The sequence below is a fragment of the Miscanthus floridulus genome, chromosome 4 (assembly GCF_019320115.1).
Source record: "Miscanthus floridulus cultivar M001 chromosome 4, ASM1932011v1, whole genome shotgun sequence".
In the NCBI taxonomy this organism is placed as follows: Eukaryota; Viridiplantae; Streptophyta; class Magnoliopsida; order Poales; family Poaceae; genus Miscanthus; species Miscanthus floridulus.
Window position 1 is genome coordinate 22,039,192 of NC_089583.1, and position 18,822 is coordinate 22,058,013.

The 18,822-nt window shown below is 46.5% G+C and overlaps 2 protein-coding genes and 1 pseudogene across 2 annotated transcripts; 1 reads left to right on the forward strand and 2 right to left on the reverse strand.

The window, feature by feature from the left end:
- Positions 1-326: 326 nt before the first annotated feature.
- Positions 327-1,948, forward strand: LOC136551130 (uncharacterized; annotated as a pseudogene).
- Positions 1,949-10,467: 8,519 nt separating this feature from the next.
- Positions 10,468-14,140, reverse strand: LOC136548223 (uncharacterized). Its single transcript, XM_066539828.1, has 6 exons — positions 13,824-14,140; positions 12,642-13,134; positions 12,349-12,574; positions 11,856-11,991; positions 11,083-11,593; positions 10,468-11,007 (listed from the first exon to the last, which is right to left on the reverse strand). The coding sequence occupies exons 1-6, from the start codon at positions 14,138-14,140 to the stop codon at positions 10,468-10,470; spliced, it is 2,223 nt and encodes a 740-aa protein (XP_066395925.1).
- A 1,860-nt stretch (positions 14,141-16,000) lies between these two features.
- Positions 16,001-17,904, reverse strand: LOC136548224 (FBD-associated F-box protein At5g60610-like). Its single transcript, XM_066539829.1, has 3 exons — positions 16,873-17,904; positions 16,648-16,785; positions 16,001-16,514 (listed from the first exon to the last, which is right to left on the reverse strand). The coding sequence occupies exons 1-3, from the start codon at positions 17,902-17,904 to the stop codon at positions 16,152-16,154; spliced, it is 1,533 nt and encodes a 510-aa protein (XP_066395926.1). The 3' UTR covers positions 16,001-16,151.
- Positions 17,905-18,822: the final 918 nt, after the last annotated feature.

Here is an 18,822-nt window from a genome sequence, read left to right on the forward strand (position 1 = left end):
TTAATAGATTCGTCTCACAAATTAGTCTTCATCTGTGCAATTAGTTTTATAATTAGTTCATGTTAGTCCTCTTAATTAACATCACGACGGCCGTGGCAGCATATATATATATATATATATATATATATATATATATATATATATATATATATATATGCCTACTTTATATACACAAGCAAAAAAAAAAAAAAAAAAAAAAAGACAGGATTTGCCAGCCAATCCGAAAGCCAAGTCCCAACGGCACTCACTACTCACTAGCTAGAAGGAAATATTCCTTCCTCAAGCTGCTGCTGCAGTGCTGCTCGTGCGCTCCTGCCTGTCGACGACAGAAGGGAACCCAGCAGCACACTGTTCCTCTCTCTCGGCGCACGCACCGGTCACGCGCCATTGCCATTCTCCTTGTTGTCTCCTCCTGCTGCTGCCAGGCTGCCAGCCACTCGGCTTTGCTTTGCTACTGCCATTGCCTCGCCCCCTGCTCCGTCCTCGTGCTCGCCTTTGCCCTGCTGCAGCTTTGCTCTGTCCGCCTCGCCTTGCCATCGTCACGCGCTGCTTTGCTTAGTCCACTACCACTGCTCCCTCCTGCCTCTCCTCGCCCCGCTCTTGGCGCCGCCGTAAAGCTCCCTCCTTGCGTTGTGTTGGGCCTTCAATATTCAGCCCGCGGCGAAACGTTTCCGGCGCCGGTAACGCGCTCCACCGCACCGCGTCGCGTTGCGCGGGAGGTGTTCGTCGAGAAGCGCGCGACAGATAGATGATGAGGGACCTGACCTGCTTCGGGGAGACCAGCGTCCAGATCGCGGACGCGTCCTCCTCCTCCTCGTCCTCGGGCACGGGCGCCAGCGGCCGTGGCAAGGGCAAGGGCATTGGCGGTGGCGCCTCCGCGGCGTGGAGCCGGAGCCGGGTCACGTGCCTCTACCACGCGCGCCTCGCCGGCCGGCCCTGCGCGGTCTCGGTCACGTGGACCCGGGGCGGCGGCGGCCTCGTGGGGCGCCAGGCCGCCGCGCTCGGCAGTCGTCGTCGCCATCGGCTGCGCGTCCGTGGACCACCGCCTGTGCCGCGCGGACGTCAGGCCGTGGCTCTTCTCCAAGCGCAGCAGGGGCTCCAAGACCCTCGACGTCGCCGCCGCCGCAGCCGCCGCAGGCGGCGGCGGCGCCGGCAAGGTCGACGTGTTCTGGGACCTGTCCGGCGCCAGGTTCGGCGCGGGGCCGGAGCCGCTGGAAGGGTTCTACGTGGCCTGTGGTCTGCGGCCTCGAGATGGTGCTCCGGCTCGGCGACATGAGGAAGGAGGCGTACCGCAGGACGGGCGCCGGCCAGGCCGGCCCCGGACGTCGACAACGCGCTGCTCGTGGCCAGGAGGGAGCACGTCGTTGGCAGGAAGGTGTACTCCGCCAGGGCCCAGTTCTGCCACGGCGGCCCGTGCCACGACGTCGTGATAGAGTGCGACCGCGACATCGACACCGACGGCGCCGGGGTGGTGAGCAGGGACCCGTGTCTCGAGATTCGCGTCGACAGGAGGCCGGTCGTGCAGGTCAAGAGGCTGCCGTGGAAGTTCAGAGGCAACCAGATCATTCTGGTGGACGGGCTGCCCGTGAAGGTGTTCTGGGATGTTCATGGCTGGCTCTTTGGCTCGGTGACGGCCGATGCGGTGTTCATGTTCCGGACATGCCAAGCGGCGCCTGAGAAGTCCGTGCCGTGGGCATACTCGCAGATATTCAGGGAGCCTCAGTTGCAAGGACATCACGGTTTCTCCCTGATAATACATGCATGGAAGGTTTAGTAGGTGTGTCTGTGTGCAGGATCGAATTGACTGCCACATAGATCATCTTCCATGTGTCAGTGAGATGATTTATTAGTGAGTGTGTTGTGGATGTGGAAGTTTAGGGAAGCTCTAAATATGTTTTGTTTTCCAGGCCTTTTGCTTTGCTGCCTCCTATATATAAGCTCTGTTGGATATTTTCCCAAGATTATACTGTATGATGTTTTGTTAATTTTGTCGATCCCTTTTCCTCACTTGTCTTGGTGGTGGAGACTAGTCTCTCTCAGTGCTCAAAGCTGTAACCATGTTAAGTTGTTAACACTTTGACACCAAGATGCTGTAATGATGAAAAACTGAAAAAGGTACAGAAAGTTTCAGTACACTGTTTTCAGGTCCAAATATATATTGGAGGCGCTAGCCTGTTTATATTTTGGGGGACAGTACTTATACTCTGTATTTTAAGAGCTGTTCCTCTGTATATAGCTACAGACTTTATTATTTTTCCTGATTTTCATTCTTTGGAGAAGTAGAGCTTATGGAGGTTGTCAAGAAACACTAAGCATTTAGCATGTTTTTTTTAATATTGCAGTTCATCTTTATGGTCATCGGTGGATCTGAATATGCCGATTCTTAGCAGGAGAGTCCAAGCAAAGGGTAAGTCCAATTGATTGGGCCAGTTGCAAGACATTGAGTGGATACAGATCCAGTAGCTTTGGTCTTCTAGAAGGTGATACTCCTGTCATGTGAATTTTTCCTTCCACACACAGTTTCACTGCTTTGTGGTTTCTTGGTTCTATTTCTTTCTACTAATTCTCTACTCTGCTTGGCTATCCATTCAGACAGAAGGGTCTGATGAACGTACATCATGCTATTTAGTTGACAAATGGCAATAGAGTTTTTTTTTGGGGGGGGGGGGGGGGGGGGGGGGGGGATGATATGGCAATAGAGCTTTAAAAACTATTCAGACTGCTGCACTAATTTGCCTCTGGCTATATTATTCCTATGGAGTAGATAAGGTGTTGCCTCTGTATAACCAAAGACACTATTCTGACTTTACCTTCCTGATAGGGTATTGTACTGTCCTTTTTTGTATCTATTATGCTTTTTTCCCCAGTTGCATATGCTTTGCACGGTTGATGCATCACCATCAAATGAAACATTTCAAAGAAACATATTTGGCTGTATATAAGCACTAGTTAGTTGATCAAGTCACTGGGTGAAAAAATAGATAAAAAGATTTCAACATCTTTGGATGTGTATTAACTGCATTATTGGCTGAATAAAAAAAAGAAACTGCATTATAGTCCACTGTTCTTTGGATCTCAGATCTTCACAGGCATACCAAGAATTGAGCCTCTTGCTTGATCAAATGGGCTACTGGAGCTCAAACTTCATTTTTTTACCCATGTTTTATATTCCATATCTGCTTGGTTAGAGTATCTACCTTGTTTGAAAGAATTGAGCCTCTTGCTTGATCAAATGGACTACTGGGGTCACCGAATTAACATTCAAGTTGTTTGATAGAATTGTATCCTACATATTCTTGGTTAGTGCATCTCAAATTTTATTTAAAACATGCTTAATTCATACACTAGAATCTTTCTTTCAAAAAAAAAACACTAGAATCAGAATTACCACTGCTAATATTGCCAGAGCAAAGTTCTGCTACATAATCAGCTTCCTGAAGATGAATTTGATTAAAATCTAATTAGTCTGTTTGATGTGTCTCACACCAGCTTTTCATTCATTTAACTAGACATCCTAGAATTCAGTTGGCTGATTATATTTAAAAGTATGACTGAGTTCATGTTCTGGTAAATGAAGAAACTCTGTTACTTTCTTGGATCCTGACATTTCAAACGGACATGTCAACTGATTGCAGTGAATCGTCTAATGGTTGCCCTGGAACAGAATGCAAAGTAAACAATGTTTTCATGTTTTGTCAGAAATAGTCTGAATGACACTGTGTAGATCTTACTGTCGCAGTAATTGTTTCTAGACATCGTCTTCCAGATAAGTTTTTTTTTTTTTTTTTGAAGCTGTCTTCCAGATAAGTGACTAGCATTTATGCATATGAGAAAGATTGCTTCCATGCAGTTGCCATTCAGAATCTTGTCACTACTTACTAGCAAGTGGGTGAGATGACCATGAATCATTTTTATGATGTTTGCACGTGAACAGAGGACTTGTTTTAGTATAAAAAGCAAGGAGCAGTGAAACGAAACATACCTTCTGATATAGCTCAATTCTGTTCGCTTTTCTTGCAGAATTTGCACTTCTTCATAGGGGATGATTTTACATCTGTTAATCTCATATCTCTTCAGTTATTGACTTACGATTGATGCAGATTATGTAGGCTATCTTCATATCTTGCTCTTGCAAGGGTCTTGGACTGTGTGCTGTAATTTTGGCAACAGGCAAAGCTGAGGGCACCAAGTGAGACGTGGAACAGAACTGTGTGCTATGAAGACAACGAAGAAAAACATTTGGATCTATTGTAAATTATTTTCTAAACTGATATAGTTTGCTCCTTGCACAATAAAACATCCTAAAATTGTTAACATTTTTTTGAATGAAAAGCTGATCCTGTTCACTGTTTGTTGCATGTTGCCACCAGTTTGCTATGTAGAATGCCAGATTCAGTCTGCAAGTGTTTCTAGTTTCGTCTGATGAGCTTTGAAACCATGTTCTCACTTATCAGGAGCAATATATCTATTCAAGTTACACTCCAATTTCACTTTTTTTATTGGATAAATAATTTTCTTTGCATCTGAGCCAGGAATCAGCTACTAATAAATTGTCAGCAATACACAACAAGGAATGGTGAAGGGCGGGCCTGGTGCAAACGGTAGAGTCTTACCGCCTGTGACCGGAAGGTCCCGGGTTCAAGTCGCGGTCTCCTCGCATTGCATAGGCGAGGGTAAGGCTTGCCACTGACACCCTTCCCCAGACCCCGCACAGAGCGGGAGCTCTCTGCACTGGGTACGCCCTTACACAACAAGGAATGGTAGGGCTGATGTCTGTCCTATAACTGTAAGTATTCTTGTTCTTCATCCTTCAAACACAGTTTGCCAGTGCCAAATCAGCACTTCTGTTAATATTCATGTGCAGAAAAAATAACTAGTATTCAAATTAATAAATGGAACATCTTGATTTTGCTCCACGCCTCAACTTGTTTTCTTATGTTTAGAACAATTTCGAAAGAAAATAACAATTACGGTGGCTTTTTCTTTTTCTTCTTTTGCTGTTACTAGTTGTGACGTCGCATCCCTTTATTTTTGCAAGTCACACAAACTGCTGTTGGTGAAGTTGTTTCGTGTGCGAGGATGGTGATGGAACACAAAACCTTTGAAATTTCTTACACTAGTCTGGACCAGACAGATGTGAACTGATGGTTCTGCTGGGGGCCTGTCAATATTAAGCATCAACAGCATACAAGTGGCCAGTAAACTGTCCTCAAGAAGACCAGTGGCCAAGAACAAGAACTTCAGTCGGTAAGGCTCGGGCGGGCTTACCTGATCAGTGATTATAATGAGTGAATCCTGTGTGAATTTCATTTTGCTTACATGCTAAGTCGAGTAGTTTATGTTTCCTCGCTATTACATGACATTCTAGAATAACAAGGAAACAAAGAATAATAAAGACCCTGGCTGGTCCACATATAGACCTTTCCCTTTTTTGATGGATGAATCTTTCTGAAACTTTTTACTGTTTTCCTCTGTTTTTGTTTTGTCGCTACCCTATTGAAAGAATATAAAAATCTCACAACCTTACATGTAAATGGTAACTCGGTAAAAGTAAACTTCGATAAATCAACTCTAGAGTTATTTGAAGTCAAACTTTTTTATGTTTGACCGAATTTATAGAAAAGAGCATAAGTATTTATGAAACAAAAAATAAGCACATTATAAAAATATATTTTATTGTATCCAATAATACTAATTTGGTGTCATAAATCTTTGCACTCTTTTCTACAAATTCGGTCAAATTTAAAAAAAGTTACTTAAACTAACTCTAGGAATTGACTTATAGGGACGGAGGTAGTATGTGTAATTAGGGATGGCCATTCACTTGTCTGCATCTCATCAACAGGACAACATTATGTTTTTTTTGCTATTACAAAATATTCTTTTTTTTCAAACGAATTATTACACGATATTCTAGAAGAACAATCCAACGAAGGGCAGAGACCCTGGCTGGTCAAATCAACCTGTTTGAACCTTTTTTATTGTTCCCTCGGTTTCTGTCTGGTATCCTATGATATTAGAACTTAGAAGCATCTTAAACATTAGCAGCCCAAAACCTTGTGTCTTTTTGTCTAAATCCTACATGTATGTAATAACTCACCTTATTGACAGATTATATATATACAAGTTGGGACGGCCATTCAGTTGTTTGTACCTCTTCAACAGCGTTAAGAGCACCACCTCATGCATTCTTTTCTGCAACTTGGAGAAGCTAATGCGTCTTGGTCAAGGGCTGTACGCACAGCATACCGACAACACAATAGACAACATCTAAAAGGTATGTTCTACTTACTAGTCTGAGTGAGTGCGCAATACCTATTCAAAGGTTAATGATTACTTAAATCAAATTAGCGATCGTTTCGTCATGCCTTTTTTTGTGCACTAGCTTAAACGCATAATAGGTCCAAATCGGCAAATCAATCGGACCCAGGAAATCAGTATCCTGCTGCCTTATGCAAATATCAAAATCAAAAGCTATGACGACCATTAGTGTTTGTTCAAAGACATTCTTTGATTCTTTCCTTTAACAAAGGGGAGACCAAGATATGGTATAAAACACAAGGATGGCGGCAAAGGCTGACCAAACAGCACTTGAAGTACATACATACAGAATTATAAAAGCTGATAAGCCTGCAGAAGGTACATCCAACAGGAAAAATGAAATCCACATACATACATATTATAACCACATTCTGGTGTGGCACTACTACCTTACTTGCATTACTAGTATATAGTATTCTTTTTTTGGGGTGGGGGTTAGGTTAAAGGGTGCGAAATCGCGGTTCCAAGGGGAGAAAGTGAGGGGAGTTTGGAAGAAGAGTGAGGAGGGGAAAGGGACAAGATACCAGAATAATTGCTGAGGACACCATGATTGGGCTGCAAGGAACGAACGAACGAATTGCACATTGTGTGGCCTGAGGGACGGTACAGTGCAATAGACTTCACCCCTGCCCCCGTGCCAAAAGCACGCCCTGATGGCTACCTGATCTCTACCCCGGCATCCTCCTGCTGCTGCCTATTTCCTTTCCTCCGGGTGTTTGCATAGGAGACCTGCCAGCGCAGCCACATTTTGTTTGTTCCTAGCTCGTTTTCCTCCCTCTCCGTGGGGATGGGGTGGCTCCACTCCCTCTTCTCCCCTCTCAGGAGGATGTGGGTGAGGGCGCATTCCGAGCGCCGCAACCGTAAGTAGTTCTAGTTCATCATCATCATCTCTCTCTCTCTCTGTGCCTCTGAGCATGGTCATCGTATCATATCCTGCAAGCGCATCGGGCACTCGATCTTTGTTGTGATCTTGCTGCATTGCAACCTGAAACATCGTGTTCTTGCTGGCCTGCCTGCCTGCCTGCCTTGCTGTTTCTGACATTGCATATGCTTGCACAAATTGACTTGCATTGATAGATAACTGGGGTGACTTTGCTTGGCAGGGAGGGGATATGCACATCCTGTACAAGGACGTGCAGTCGTTGCCAGGACGAGGACGTGCACGTCCTCTGGTCCATCCTCATCGACTCGCACCGCCACCCGGCTGTCCTCAAGCTCAAGCTCTGAAGAAGCTCAGCAATGGCGTGTACCTATTTATGTGGGGTACAGTGTGAGAGAGCAGCACTGCTAGCTAGCTCCCTTGCGTACGTACGTAGTCCTCCCATCCTTCAGTACTACTCCTATATGGTTTGTCTTTGATGAGGGTACTCGCTCATCGGTCATTGCCGCCGCCTTCGCATTCCGAAACCGAAGGGGGAAAAAAAAGAGAATGAAGAAGAGAGAGGTTTCTATGATTGTGTGTGATGTTTTTCCCTTTGTTTCTTTGAGGTTGAGATGTCACCTTTGTTTGTGTTGGGCTTGAAAAATGAGTGTGAGGTTGAGCTCTCTGTACATAGACACACACAACACTTGCTCAAGTGCCTTACCTTAAATTCCATCGTACTGTACAGTTGTGTGTATTTGCATTGTACGTGTGTATGTATGGGATGGAGGCTGCTGGTTGTTAGACTGTATCTGTCCCTGCTTTTTGGTTACATTGTTTTTTAAATTGCCCGTCAATTTCTTGGTGCCCTGACGCGTCCCTGACCCTCGTTATCTCACGCACGCACGAATGGCTGCCAAGTGGTCGTGCTCATGTATTTTGGACTAGAATATATGCAGCTAGGTTTTAAGTGTATCGATCAATGCTTCTATATAATCCAGAAAGAGTAGTCCAAGACAATTTGGGTAGTTTTTTTATTTACTTTATTGCCACAAATTGCCAGAACAGAAATAAATATCTTTCAGCGGAAGCAGCCGGCTTGCCGACACTCATATGTATGTATAGCCGTATGTATTCATCGTGGAGCCAAAGGTATCGGCCCTGTTCGCTTGTCTTATAATCTAAACTTTTTAGTTTTTTTCAGTAGAAACAGTGTTTTTCTCACACAACAAATTAGCCGGAACAATGTTTCGGGTTGTTTTTTCAGCGAAGCGAATGGGGCCATCGTGTGCACGGGTTATTATACTTCAACTATGTAGGAGTTGTTGAGCAAGATTTTTTATATGTATGTATCTTTTGAAGCAAACATTTATGTATTTGATGAATGATGATCACATATATTACCTTATCTAGTTATCTAGAAAGACTTCAGATTCAACTATACTTTCACCTACCTACCAAGATATTCTTTTTACATGCTTATTTTATATGGTTCGTTCACTTTTGCATCAGTAAAAAGGTTACACCTGGCCCCCGCAACGGTGGGGCCCACTTTGCACCAGTCGTGTTCCTTGCTTTACGAGTATCTCCTCTATCTCAAGACGAATGCTTCCAGATTTGATTTAAGTTAAGCTATCCTAAATTTAAGTAAATCTATACTTAATATTAAGGGCAGTCCTAACGGGGCAATAATGATGATTTCTATCTCTAATAAATGATCTGTCAACTAAGCAAAATACTGATATGGTAACCTAGGGCGTGTTTGCGCACCTGGCCCAGCATGGCCTAGCCAGCCTAAACGGACCAGGCCGGGGCAGGTCTGCCCCAACTGCTGCAACGCAGCTTGTTTGCGCACCTGGACCGATTCAGCCCGGCCCAGACGAGCTGGTGTTTGTGACCCAATACTCAGCCGGGCTCAAACGCCAACCGTTACCAACTGCCAAGCACAGATTGTGTTTGCCAGTTGCTGTGCTCGGCCTGGCTCAAAGAGAAAGAAGAACAGCATGATCAATAGAGAAGCAAACACTTTGAATGAAAATATACAAAAGACATAGGCCTCAGACTAATTCCATTTAATCAACACATATATTGCCGGCTACATTGCATAATCAAAAAAGCAAATTAAGAACAGTAACAGAATTAAGTAGTTTGGCAAGCCGAGAAGGGCAACAAGTTAACAGAAAAGAGAGTACATGAATCAAAGTAACATGTAGCCAACTAATACAGTCATCCTATTGTGTCATCATCGGCCTAATTAAAACAACAGCTGTGGCACATGAACAGCTTGAGTGACAGACCAACTACAACCATAAACAAGATCAAGATGACAGCATTTTTGCAATAGCCTTGCAGCTCAGGTGAATGAGGATAGATTTCAGAACCTTGACCTGTCATCAGTTCATGGGATGCTGATGCATCCCCATGAGGGGCATGAATTGGTAACAGCAAGGGTTCTTGAGGTACCCTTGCATTAAAATCTCTAAGAGCATCATCATAGTTGTTGTACTTCTGATAGATAGCCCCTTCTTCTCTAAGCACTTGCTTAGCACACTCATACCATGTAAAATAAATCCCAGGTTTCTTCCCTTCAAAGACCACATAGCAAGGAGGCATTCTCTGAAACCAACCAAATGTAGAACATGTAAGTGGTCTGAATGACATGCCTCAGTCGACCATTCAGTTTGAATGATGGTGAACATCATCGGCAACTTGATAAAAAAATTAGCCTCAGCTGTTATTTTCCTTGTTTAATCATTGGTGGCTACCAAGAATTGTAAGAACCAAATAAAGAGGCAAATAAACAACAGTTGCACTCACTGCCATCAGCCATCACAAGAGGATGTTGTTGCTGTGGAGTACAACTGAGCAAATAAAGAAGAAAGCACAACACTGTAAACCATCAAAACAAGAATAAGGTAGCCACCTCAAGTTTGTTTTATGCATCATAGGCCTTTAAATCCCATAGTTACCACCAGAGGCATAAACAACAAAAAAGGCAACTAGTTATCAAATAAAAAGTAGCCAACAGAGGCTACAAATAAGTTTCTTACAATACCAAGTTCAGCCCAACAGCCAAGGGCTCAAATGTTCCCAAATCCTTGCCTATTGTTAGCCACCCTCCTAGGCAAACTACACCATCAAGGTCAAGTGTCAAAAGAACAAGCAGACTGCACAAAAGGTCCTGTTGTCAAAAGAAGAGAGAGTGGATGAAGGGGGGGTGGAGGAACTATACATCTCTACAGTCAACCCCCTCCTGGTCTTCTAGCCCTTCATGTGTAGTGGAACTACATATAGTAGTTTTTGGCCAGGAAGGTCCTAAGCCAAAGGGCCCTGTGGGCATCACTCATGTTCACAAAGCCCCTGCCTTGGGCCTTGTTGTCTAGGAGGAAGGTGTAGGCAACAATAAGTGCCTCCTCACTGAAGCCAGGCATCTCCATCACAGCAAGGTACAGATTGGCATCAACATGGGCAGGTCCAGTCTCCCTAAGAGCATTGGCCACATTGTTCACAGCATCTGACATGTTAGTCAACATGAGCATCTCCTCCTCAGAGAAGTTCCCTCTCTTCCTCTTTGGGCCAGCAGCTGAGGAGGTAGGAAGCAGTTCAGTGGCCTTGCTATCCCCTCCCTGTTCACTAGGAACTGTGGTGTGGGTCAAAGGAGGACCATCAGCCTTGGCACCAACACTGTCAGCCTGGTTCTGCCCTAAGGCTTCACCAGACCCAAGTGCAAACTTGCCTGTGGCCATGGCATTAGCAAAGATAGCCTCCATCTCAGTGTAGAACCTAATAGGGCAGTTAAGAAACTCTGCATCTTTAGGATGGTCCTGCAGAGTTGGGCAAATGTAGTTTAAGAAAGGCAAATGTAGGTAGTCAAGGCAAAGACGAGATCAAACTGCTACCTTGCAGTGGCCAAGGTAGTGCTCTTGCTCAAGCATGATAGCATGAGCCTGGTCATCCCAAAGAGCAGCACTAAGGTCCTTCAACTTGCTCACCCTAGCCCATTTCTGCCTCCACTTCCTCAAGTGGTTGTACACTTGAGTTGGGCTAACAACCTCCCCACAGAACTGCTTGAGGGCTTTGGCCATAGAATTCACATCTTTGTCCTTGAAAACCTTCTCAGGCCTGCTACCATCACTAACAAGGGCAGCCATCCTCCTTAGCACAAAGCCAGAGGTGGTGTTGGTCCACCTCATTGCCCTCACAGCCCCATTCCCAGCTACAGGAACAACAACATCAATAGGGTTTGCTGCACCTGGAGTAGCACCAGCACCAGCACCAGCTGCAACAGGGGCAGCAGCACTAGCACTAGCACCAGCTACAACAGGGGCAGAACCACCATTGATGAGCTGCTCCATCACTGAAGTACCAGCAACAAACCCACCCTCAAATGCACCTGAATCCATCCTAGGACTGGCATGTAATGAAATCAACAACAGAATTAGTCAAGAACAGGCTGACAACAATATTAACAGTTGTATGAACTAACCACAGACTAACAGATCATGAAGAACAGAATGTTTCAAGAATAGAATGAATGAGGCATAAAATTGGTCTCAGCTTTGTCCACCAAATTATTACATCAGCATGACACACATGAGTTCCATAGCAGGGTACAGAAACTAAAATCAAGAACATATTACATCAACTAGTGTTTGTTCCCCTCCCTTCCCACATAGCATTGCAAATGGCATCCCTTATTTCAGCCATGTCAACAGAGTCTTGGTCCAGATGGGCTGGGGGCAGGTTGGTTGGATCAGCAGAAGTAGTGAAACCTTCCTCATCAGAAACTACTTCATCAATGCCAAAACCTAGGATCCAGTTATGCAAAATGGCACAGGCAACTACAAGCTTCACTTGTGTCCTATACTTGTGGAAGGATTTGTTGTCCAAGATCCTAAACCTGCCCTTCAGTGCACCTATAGCCCTCTCCACAGTCACTCTAAGTGATGAGTGCCTAAGGTTGTAGAGCTCCCTTACATTGGTGGGCCTGTTCCTTGGGCCATACTCAGACAAATGGTACCTAACCCCCCTGTAGGGAGGTAGGAAACCATTTTTGCATGCATACCCAGCATCTACCAAGAACATTTTACCTACACAAGACATCTACTATGAGAGTGTGTGTTAATAGGCCATGGAATATGTAATTAGTGTTGGTGTGCAATTACCTTCTGGCAAACTCAAGCCATCTTCCCTGGCTACAGCATCTGCCAAAACAGTTGCATCATGGGCAGAGCCCTCCCAGCCAGCCAGGACATAAGTGAATTTCAGATCACAATTCACAACTACCATCACATTTTGGGTGGGATTCTTTTTCCTACCCCTAAAAGCTTGTTGCATGCGCCTAGGAACCCTTGCTAGGAAATGAGTGCCATCTATAAAGCCAATGATATCCTAAAAAGCATGGGTCAGTCATTGCAATAGGTCCAATGTAACTAATGAACCCAGGGTATACAATTACCTTAAAATATGGATTCCATGTATGGCTTCCAAGAATCTTTGGGTGAGTGGTAGTGCTAGCTGGCTTTATCATTTCATTCCTAAGCTCACCCACAGCATACAACACCTGATGAAAGTGCTTGTGGACAGTTTGGATGGACCTCCTAAAGAACTGGTGGACAACCCTAAATCTTTGGTTGTGCCCTACAACATGTAAAAACATGGCAACCTGCTCTTCTACTGACACCCTCTCCCTATCAGTGACAAGACTCTTCTCTCTAAAAGTTCTCACTAACTTAAAAAAAGCAACTCTCTTCATCCTAATCATAGAAATACACTCTGAATCAGTGGAATTGTATATCATTCTCAGTGTTCTCTGTCTATGCTGTTCATTTTCATCCCTAATCAGGGCCAGTGCTATAGGATCAGGCAGTGGGGTTTCAGGTTCAGGGGTTTTCCTTTTCAGCCTAGTAGATACAAAGGTAACCATAACAACAGTCAAGGCAGCTGCCTTCCTACACAGCATGTCACGGCTCAAAGATGTAAAAATGTAACATGATTTCAATTAATGAGCCCTGCTAGGCATCAACATGACTATGAAATGAATGCATGCCAACAAAAGCACGGCTGCATCTTTATGTGATGCCTCCTAGTACTATGTGGACAACATCATCGACCAATGATGGAACAAAAAACTTAGATCAAGAACAGCAAGGTACAAGTAACACTAACAACTGCATCAAACAGTTATGAACAGCAAGGTACAATACAAATCTGAAACAGATCAACAACCCTAATAGATCACGAGCCCAACAGATCAAGAACAGCAAGGTACAAGTAACCCTAATAGGAGCATGAAGCAGTTATAACAAGTATGAAACCCTAACAGATCATGAACAACAACAAACAAGAAACCCTAATAGGTTCGAGAAGCACCACAAAAAAGAAGATTAGGGGTCGATTTCACCTTGGCTCGGGGTCCAAACAACGGAGAGGAGGCGGATCTGGAAGTAGAGGATGCAGATCGGGAAAAAGACGAAGCAGATGCGGACGGAGAAGAAGAGGAACACCGCTGCCACGGAGTCCCAGCAGCAGCCGGAGCGGGGAAGCGGCGAAGAAACTCGGCGCCGGTGACCTAACCCACAACCAGCCGGAGGTCGTTGCCGCCGCCGCCACGCACCACAACTCACCGCCGGTCTCTCACGAGGGAGGTGGAAGAGCAAGCACCGAGTGGAAGAAGGAGAGAGTGGAGAGTGGGAACCCGTATATAAAGGCCGGCGAAATCGCCGCCATTTCGCTTCGCGCGCGGCGGCCAGAGCGGGAGCGGAGAGCGGGGACGCGCGCGAAGACGTTTCCCCTTCCCGCCAGAGCCCGCGCGAGCCACCCCGCCGCCGCCCAAAATCGCCCGCGTGCGTCGCAGACGAGCGCGGCTCGGAAGAAACGAGGGTTTCGCTCGTTTCCAGAGAGCCAGGCGGAGAGGTCGAGTGTTGCTCTGCGAAGCCAGGCTCCCTTGCGGGCCATCGACGACAAACATGACAACTTGCAGCCCACGGGCGCAGCCGGGCCTCCGGGCCAGGGTCGCAAACGCGCCCCTAATTAACGAGGAAAGAGAAGCAAGATTGAGGAAACGTTTAAACCACGTCTACTTTTGAACCGAGGCCACAAGAAACCGCAATTTTAGCGTTGGAAGAAAACCACCCGTTTCTACGTGATGGGGGCCCGCGATGGCCGCGCCGCGCTCGCCTGCTGGCCGCTCCGCTCGTGTGCTGGCCGCCGCGCCCGAGCTTGCCCGGGCCGACCGCCGCGCGAGATTTGCCCGCGCCACCGCGCGCGCTCACGTGCTGGACCGCCGGGCGCCGCGCAAGCTTGCCAGCGCCACCACGTGCGCTCGCTCGCGTGCTGGCGAGATCCATGGTGAGGGCGAGCACGAGCTCAGGCCAAGCTCGCCGACGACCAGGCTGCGCGCGCCGGCCGCGTAGCCCTCCGTCGACGACCAGGCCGCGGCGCCGTCCGTCCAAGCCGCTTAGGCCCCGCTCGCTGCGCCACCGCCGGTCTAGCCGCGCAGGCCCCGCTCGCTGCGCCGCCGTCCGTCCAGGCCGTGCTCGCTGCGCAGGCTGCGCTCACCGCGTTGCCGTACGCGGGCTGCGCTCGCCGCTCTGCCGTCCGGCCAAGCCGCGCTGCCGTACGCCCAGGCCACGCGCACTTGCTGTGCGTGTGCTTGTTCCTGATGAATAAACTCAGCCGATTGAACAGTTTAACTTGGCCGTGCTGAGCAGTGAGCAGGAGGAGTATATACTCATATAGTACGTTGCTTTTCAAGCGTTCATCCGTGGAAAGATGGTGACTACATTAGCTTCTTGAACATTTAAAACGTTGGTTTTTTAAACTACTAAAATCCATACACGCGCGCGCGCAAGCACCACGCACACGCACACGCACACATATACCAAGGAAATTTGGAACGCATGATATCATTAGTTAAATCTCCAATCCTCCTATGTCCATACGAGTTGGAGCAATGCATGTCTACGTACTATACAATATTCAATTCTAAGAGGATTTGGAAGACTTAACATGGTCGGGTTAGAGCAATGCATGTCTACGTACTATACAATATTCAATTCTTAGAGGATTTGGAACACTTGACATGATCGGGTTGCAAGCCGTCCAGAAAGGCAGAAACCAGAGTACTCTGTCTCGTACAATAAACTATATTTCCTGTTGCAAGTTGCAACGCACGGGCACCTTTGCTAGTAATAATTATAACTCTGTTAGCTCAAAAACGACCCATTACTAGGGGTGCAATTGCAGATTTTAAGATTCTCTCTGATCCTTGATAAGTGGTTTGAATCGTGATGTCCAGGATCCAATGTTGTAATTTAATTACACAATACCAGTTGTTCAGTGCAGACGATTAGCATGCAACACTTCTGTTTGATCTGAAGGTAATAGATACTCCTAGATTGACATTAATTTATTCCAGTTATGTTGATCTGAAATTTTAACAAGCTTATAATTCACTATTCATACATAGGCAACATCTGAAGATATGTTGGGGGCAATTAATAAAAAAAAAACAAGCCTTACTTTTCCCCAAACTTCTATATCTTCTGTCAATAAGGTCAATGAAATCTAATCTAATTAATTAGAAGTGCTGAGATGGTAAACTTTTGTGTAGACAAAAAAAAGGAAGCAACAGATAAGTGAAAACCAACACCAAAAATTCACATATGGTTTGGTAAGCAAGCAATTGCTCAGACAAGAATTGAGGTTGTTACCAAATAAAAACAGTATATATGTTGCTCCAAAAGATTGACTTCAATAAGCGGCATGTAAAGTTAGCTGTTGCAACGAATTGGCACATATACTGATACTGTTCGCAACTTCAATAGAGTGATCACAGATTAGAAGACTTTAGTAAGAGTGTCCAAAATTGCAAAGCAACAAATTAAAGGCTACGAATAGGAATAGGAAAACTAAAATTTGGGTATTAGACATGAAGGCAACACAATCTTGAATGGGCATCGAATCTTCATGCATCATCTGCAAAGATGTGGCTGTCAAAGGGATCATCCTGTTTGTGCCTGCTGTGGGTGAGCGAAATCGAACAAGAACCTCTTCTGAATTTAAATTCAACACCTTGAGAAGCTTTGTTGTCCAGTTGAAGCCGTCTGTGTTGATTAGCCATCCAGTTATCATTGCAGTTGTTAATGCATCCAAATACCATTTTCTTTAGGACTTTTGCATTCAAAACAAAGAACTTGGCAAAGTCAACATCAGGTCTCATGCCCCAATACTTCATCACCACCACTTGTCTAAGATGGGACTCAAGGCATTCAATTGGATCCAGTGGATTATAGCTCCACTTATTTTTCCTACTCTTCTGTAGGTCAGCCTGGATAATAAAGAAAGAAATAATATGAGAGCAGTTACTACGCAGTCGGCAATGTCACACAGTAGCTCACTAGATTATACTTTGTCTCAATTGTTCATATTGGCACATGAAGCCAGCAAAGACAAATACTCACCTTGATATACAGCTTCTGCAAGCAGGGGAAACACTTGAGGAAGTCAACAACTGAGTCCAGATTTGGCCCGAAAGTGTCAAGGGCCAAAACCTTTACAGTACTACGCATTGAAGTTGTCAAGCTTAGGGCAATCATTTTCTGGACAAGAATCAGGAGACATCACAATTAGACACTAGCAAATATAAATCTAGAATACAAGATGGAAGAATTGAAGGCTGCTGCTACCTGAAAAACAGTGGTTCCAATATGGAGTTTAGTGATGCTATCCGACAGCCAGCCCGATATCTCTAATTTTGGCGCCCGCACGACCCGTATTGTTAATGGACCACGGATCGGGTAAAGTGGTAACAATCTTTCAAGGCAAGGGGCATCTTCTATAATAAGATCTTGGAGCAAGATAGGATTTTCTACTCTCGTCCCATAGCAAGAAACACTGATGCCAATGCTCCTTAGAGTGGGCGAGTTAATGCGGAGGCAACCAACGCCGACATTCCCCTCCAGCAAGAGGCTCTCAAGAACAGGGCAACCACAGAGAAGGCTGTGAAGTACATCTTCCAACACGATGACACCACACAGGTTGAGCTGCTTGAGGCAGGGAAATTTGAGCAATGGCGCCATCTCTCTAGGGAAGTCGCAGTAGCCAAAGTAGGCAATGCGGAGGGTGGGCGCGAAGCGTAACGCGGACGGCGGCAGCGGGTAGTGCAGAAGCGGGTCCTCGATCTCATAACCAAACTGGATCTCCTCGAGGCCAGTGAGGGTTTGGGAGCGCAACCAACCGTTGATCTTGGCGTAGCGGTCGCGGAGGCGCATGCAGGGAAGGGAGAAGCGGCGGGCGGGGCCCGGGTGGTCGGAGAGGATCTTGGAGACGAAGACGAGTCGCTTCTGGTCCTGGTCGGTGAGGTCGCTGCTGGCACCTAGGTTGAGAGGCGCTGCGCGCCAGAGAGGACGCCACCGGCGGGAGACGGCCTGCGTGCGAGCGCCGTCCTTGGTGGGGAGGAGGGAGATGACGGTGCCCAGAACCTCATCGGGGAGCCAGCTGATGAGGTCGAGGCTGCTTTCGCCCGCGCTGTTGCCACCCCCCTGTGGTTCTTGGCACTCGATTAGACCAGATTTGCGCTTTTTGGCGGAGCCGCCATGGGCGGCGGCCGCAGCGGCGGCTGGCGAGGGGGTCTGGGACTCAGGGTTTGGGACTTTCGGTGAGGTAGTGAGAGGACTGGGGAATGCGGAGAATGGGTAATCTGATGAATGAACGGCCATGATTCTCTCTTTTATGTCCCGCTGTTGCGTTGGCCAAATAAAAAAAAAAAGAGAAAATTTCTTATTTTTGACATAGAAAAACTTCTTGTTCTTAATTTAGCACTCAAACCTAAAATCTTCCTTATCTAGACTCCCTTGAAATTTTTGTTCCTAAAATGAATGACAGTACCGTCAGATTAGGCATGTAACGGTGTTAACTCAATCACGAAAGGATGATTTTGCCCCTCCTTCGATTTGCATGCAGTGTGTGGCACCATTCTCCCTTATAGACATGTTTAGGCACCAATTTTTTTCTTTTTAACATGGTTGCTGTTCCCTGCAGTACAGTAGTGTTTTGGTGTTTTTTTTCTTTAGGACCGTTTTTGTACCATTTTTAGGACCGTTTTTGCAATATTTTTAGGACCATTTTCGCATCATTTTTTAGGACCATCTTATTTCGGTGATTGAATAAAGACATGCTCCACTAAAAAAAGCGGTCGGTCCAGGAAAAACAGCAAGCGGTCGCGGCGGCGCAGCAATCCTTGCTCCCGGCGTCTCCCATCCCGCCTCCACCGGGCCATCAGCGACTGACGCCTCCCATCCCGGCGTCCTGTATTCCGGCTCCAGGCTTCACACCTCGGTAGGACGACCATCGGCTCTACGACATTGACAGCCAACGCCTCACCGCCGCTGCCATACTTGGCCACGACGGCGTTGTTTGCGGCCCAGTCCAACACTATTCCGAGCCGGGGCTATGCCTGCTTAGGCCTTGCCGGTGCCAGGAGGGGATGCACCCGGACCGCGTGGGGTGGTGACAGGGCAGGGAGGGCCACATCGGGTCTAGGACCGGCCACGACAGATGCGTCGGTGCTAGGAGGGGCCGTGCGGCCGCATGCGTTCGGGACAAGGCGGGGAGGGACCTCGCCGGGGCTAGGGGGA

Bases quoted from the DNA above. Each gene is read 5' to 3' on its own strand.
- LOC136548223 (XM_066539828.1), bottom strand. From the start codon at position 14,140: ATGGCCCGCAAGGGAGCCTGGCTTCGCAGAGCAACACTCGACCTCTCC. The intron at 12,575-12,641 runs GTAATTGTATAC...CATGCTTTTTAG, and splicing joins CATGGAATCCATATTTTAAG to GATATCATTGGCTTTATAGA. The intron at 11,992-12,348 runs GTAATTGCACAC...ACTGGATCCTAG, and splicing joins TGGCTTGAGTTTGCCAGAAG to GTTTTGGCATTGATGAAGTA.
- LOC136548224 (XM_066539829.1), bottom strand. From the start codon at position 17,904: ATGGCCGTTCATTCATCAGATTACCCATTCTCCGCATTCCCCAGTCCT. The intron at 16,786-16,872 runs GTAGCAGCAGCC...ATTCTTGTCCAG, and splicing joins TTGGAACCACTGTTTTTCAG to AAAATGATTGCCCTAAGCTT. The intron at 16,515-16,647 runs GTGAGTATTTGT...TTTATTATCCAG, and splicing joins TGCAGAAGCTGTATATCAAG to GCTGACCTACAGAAGAGTAG.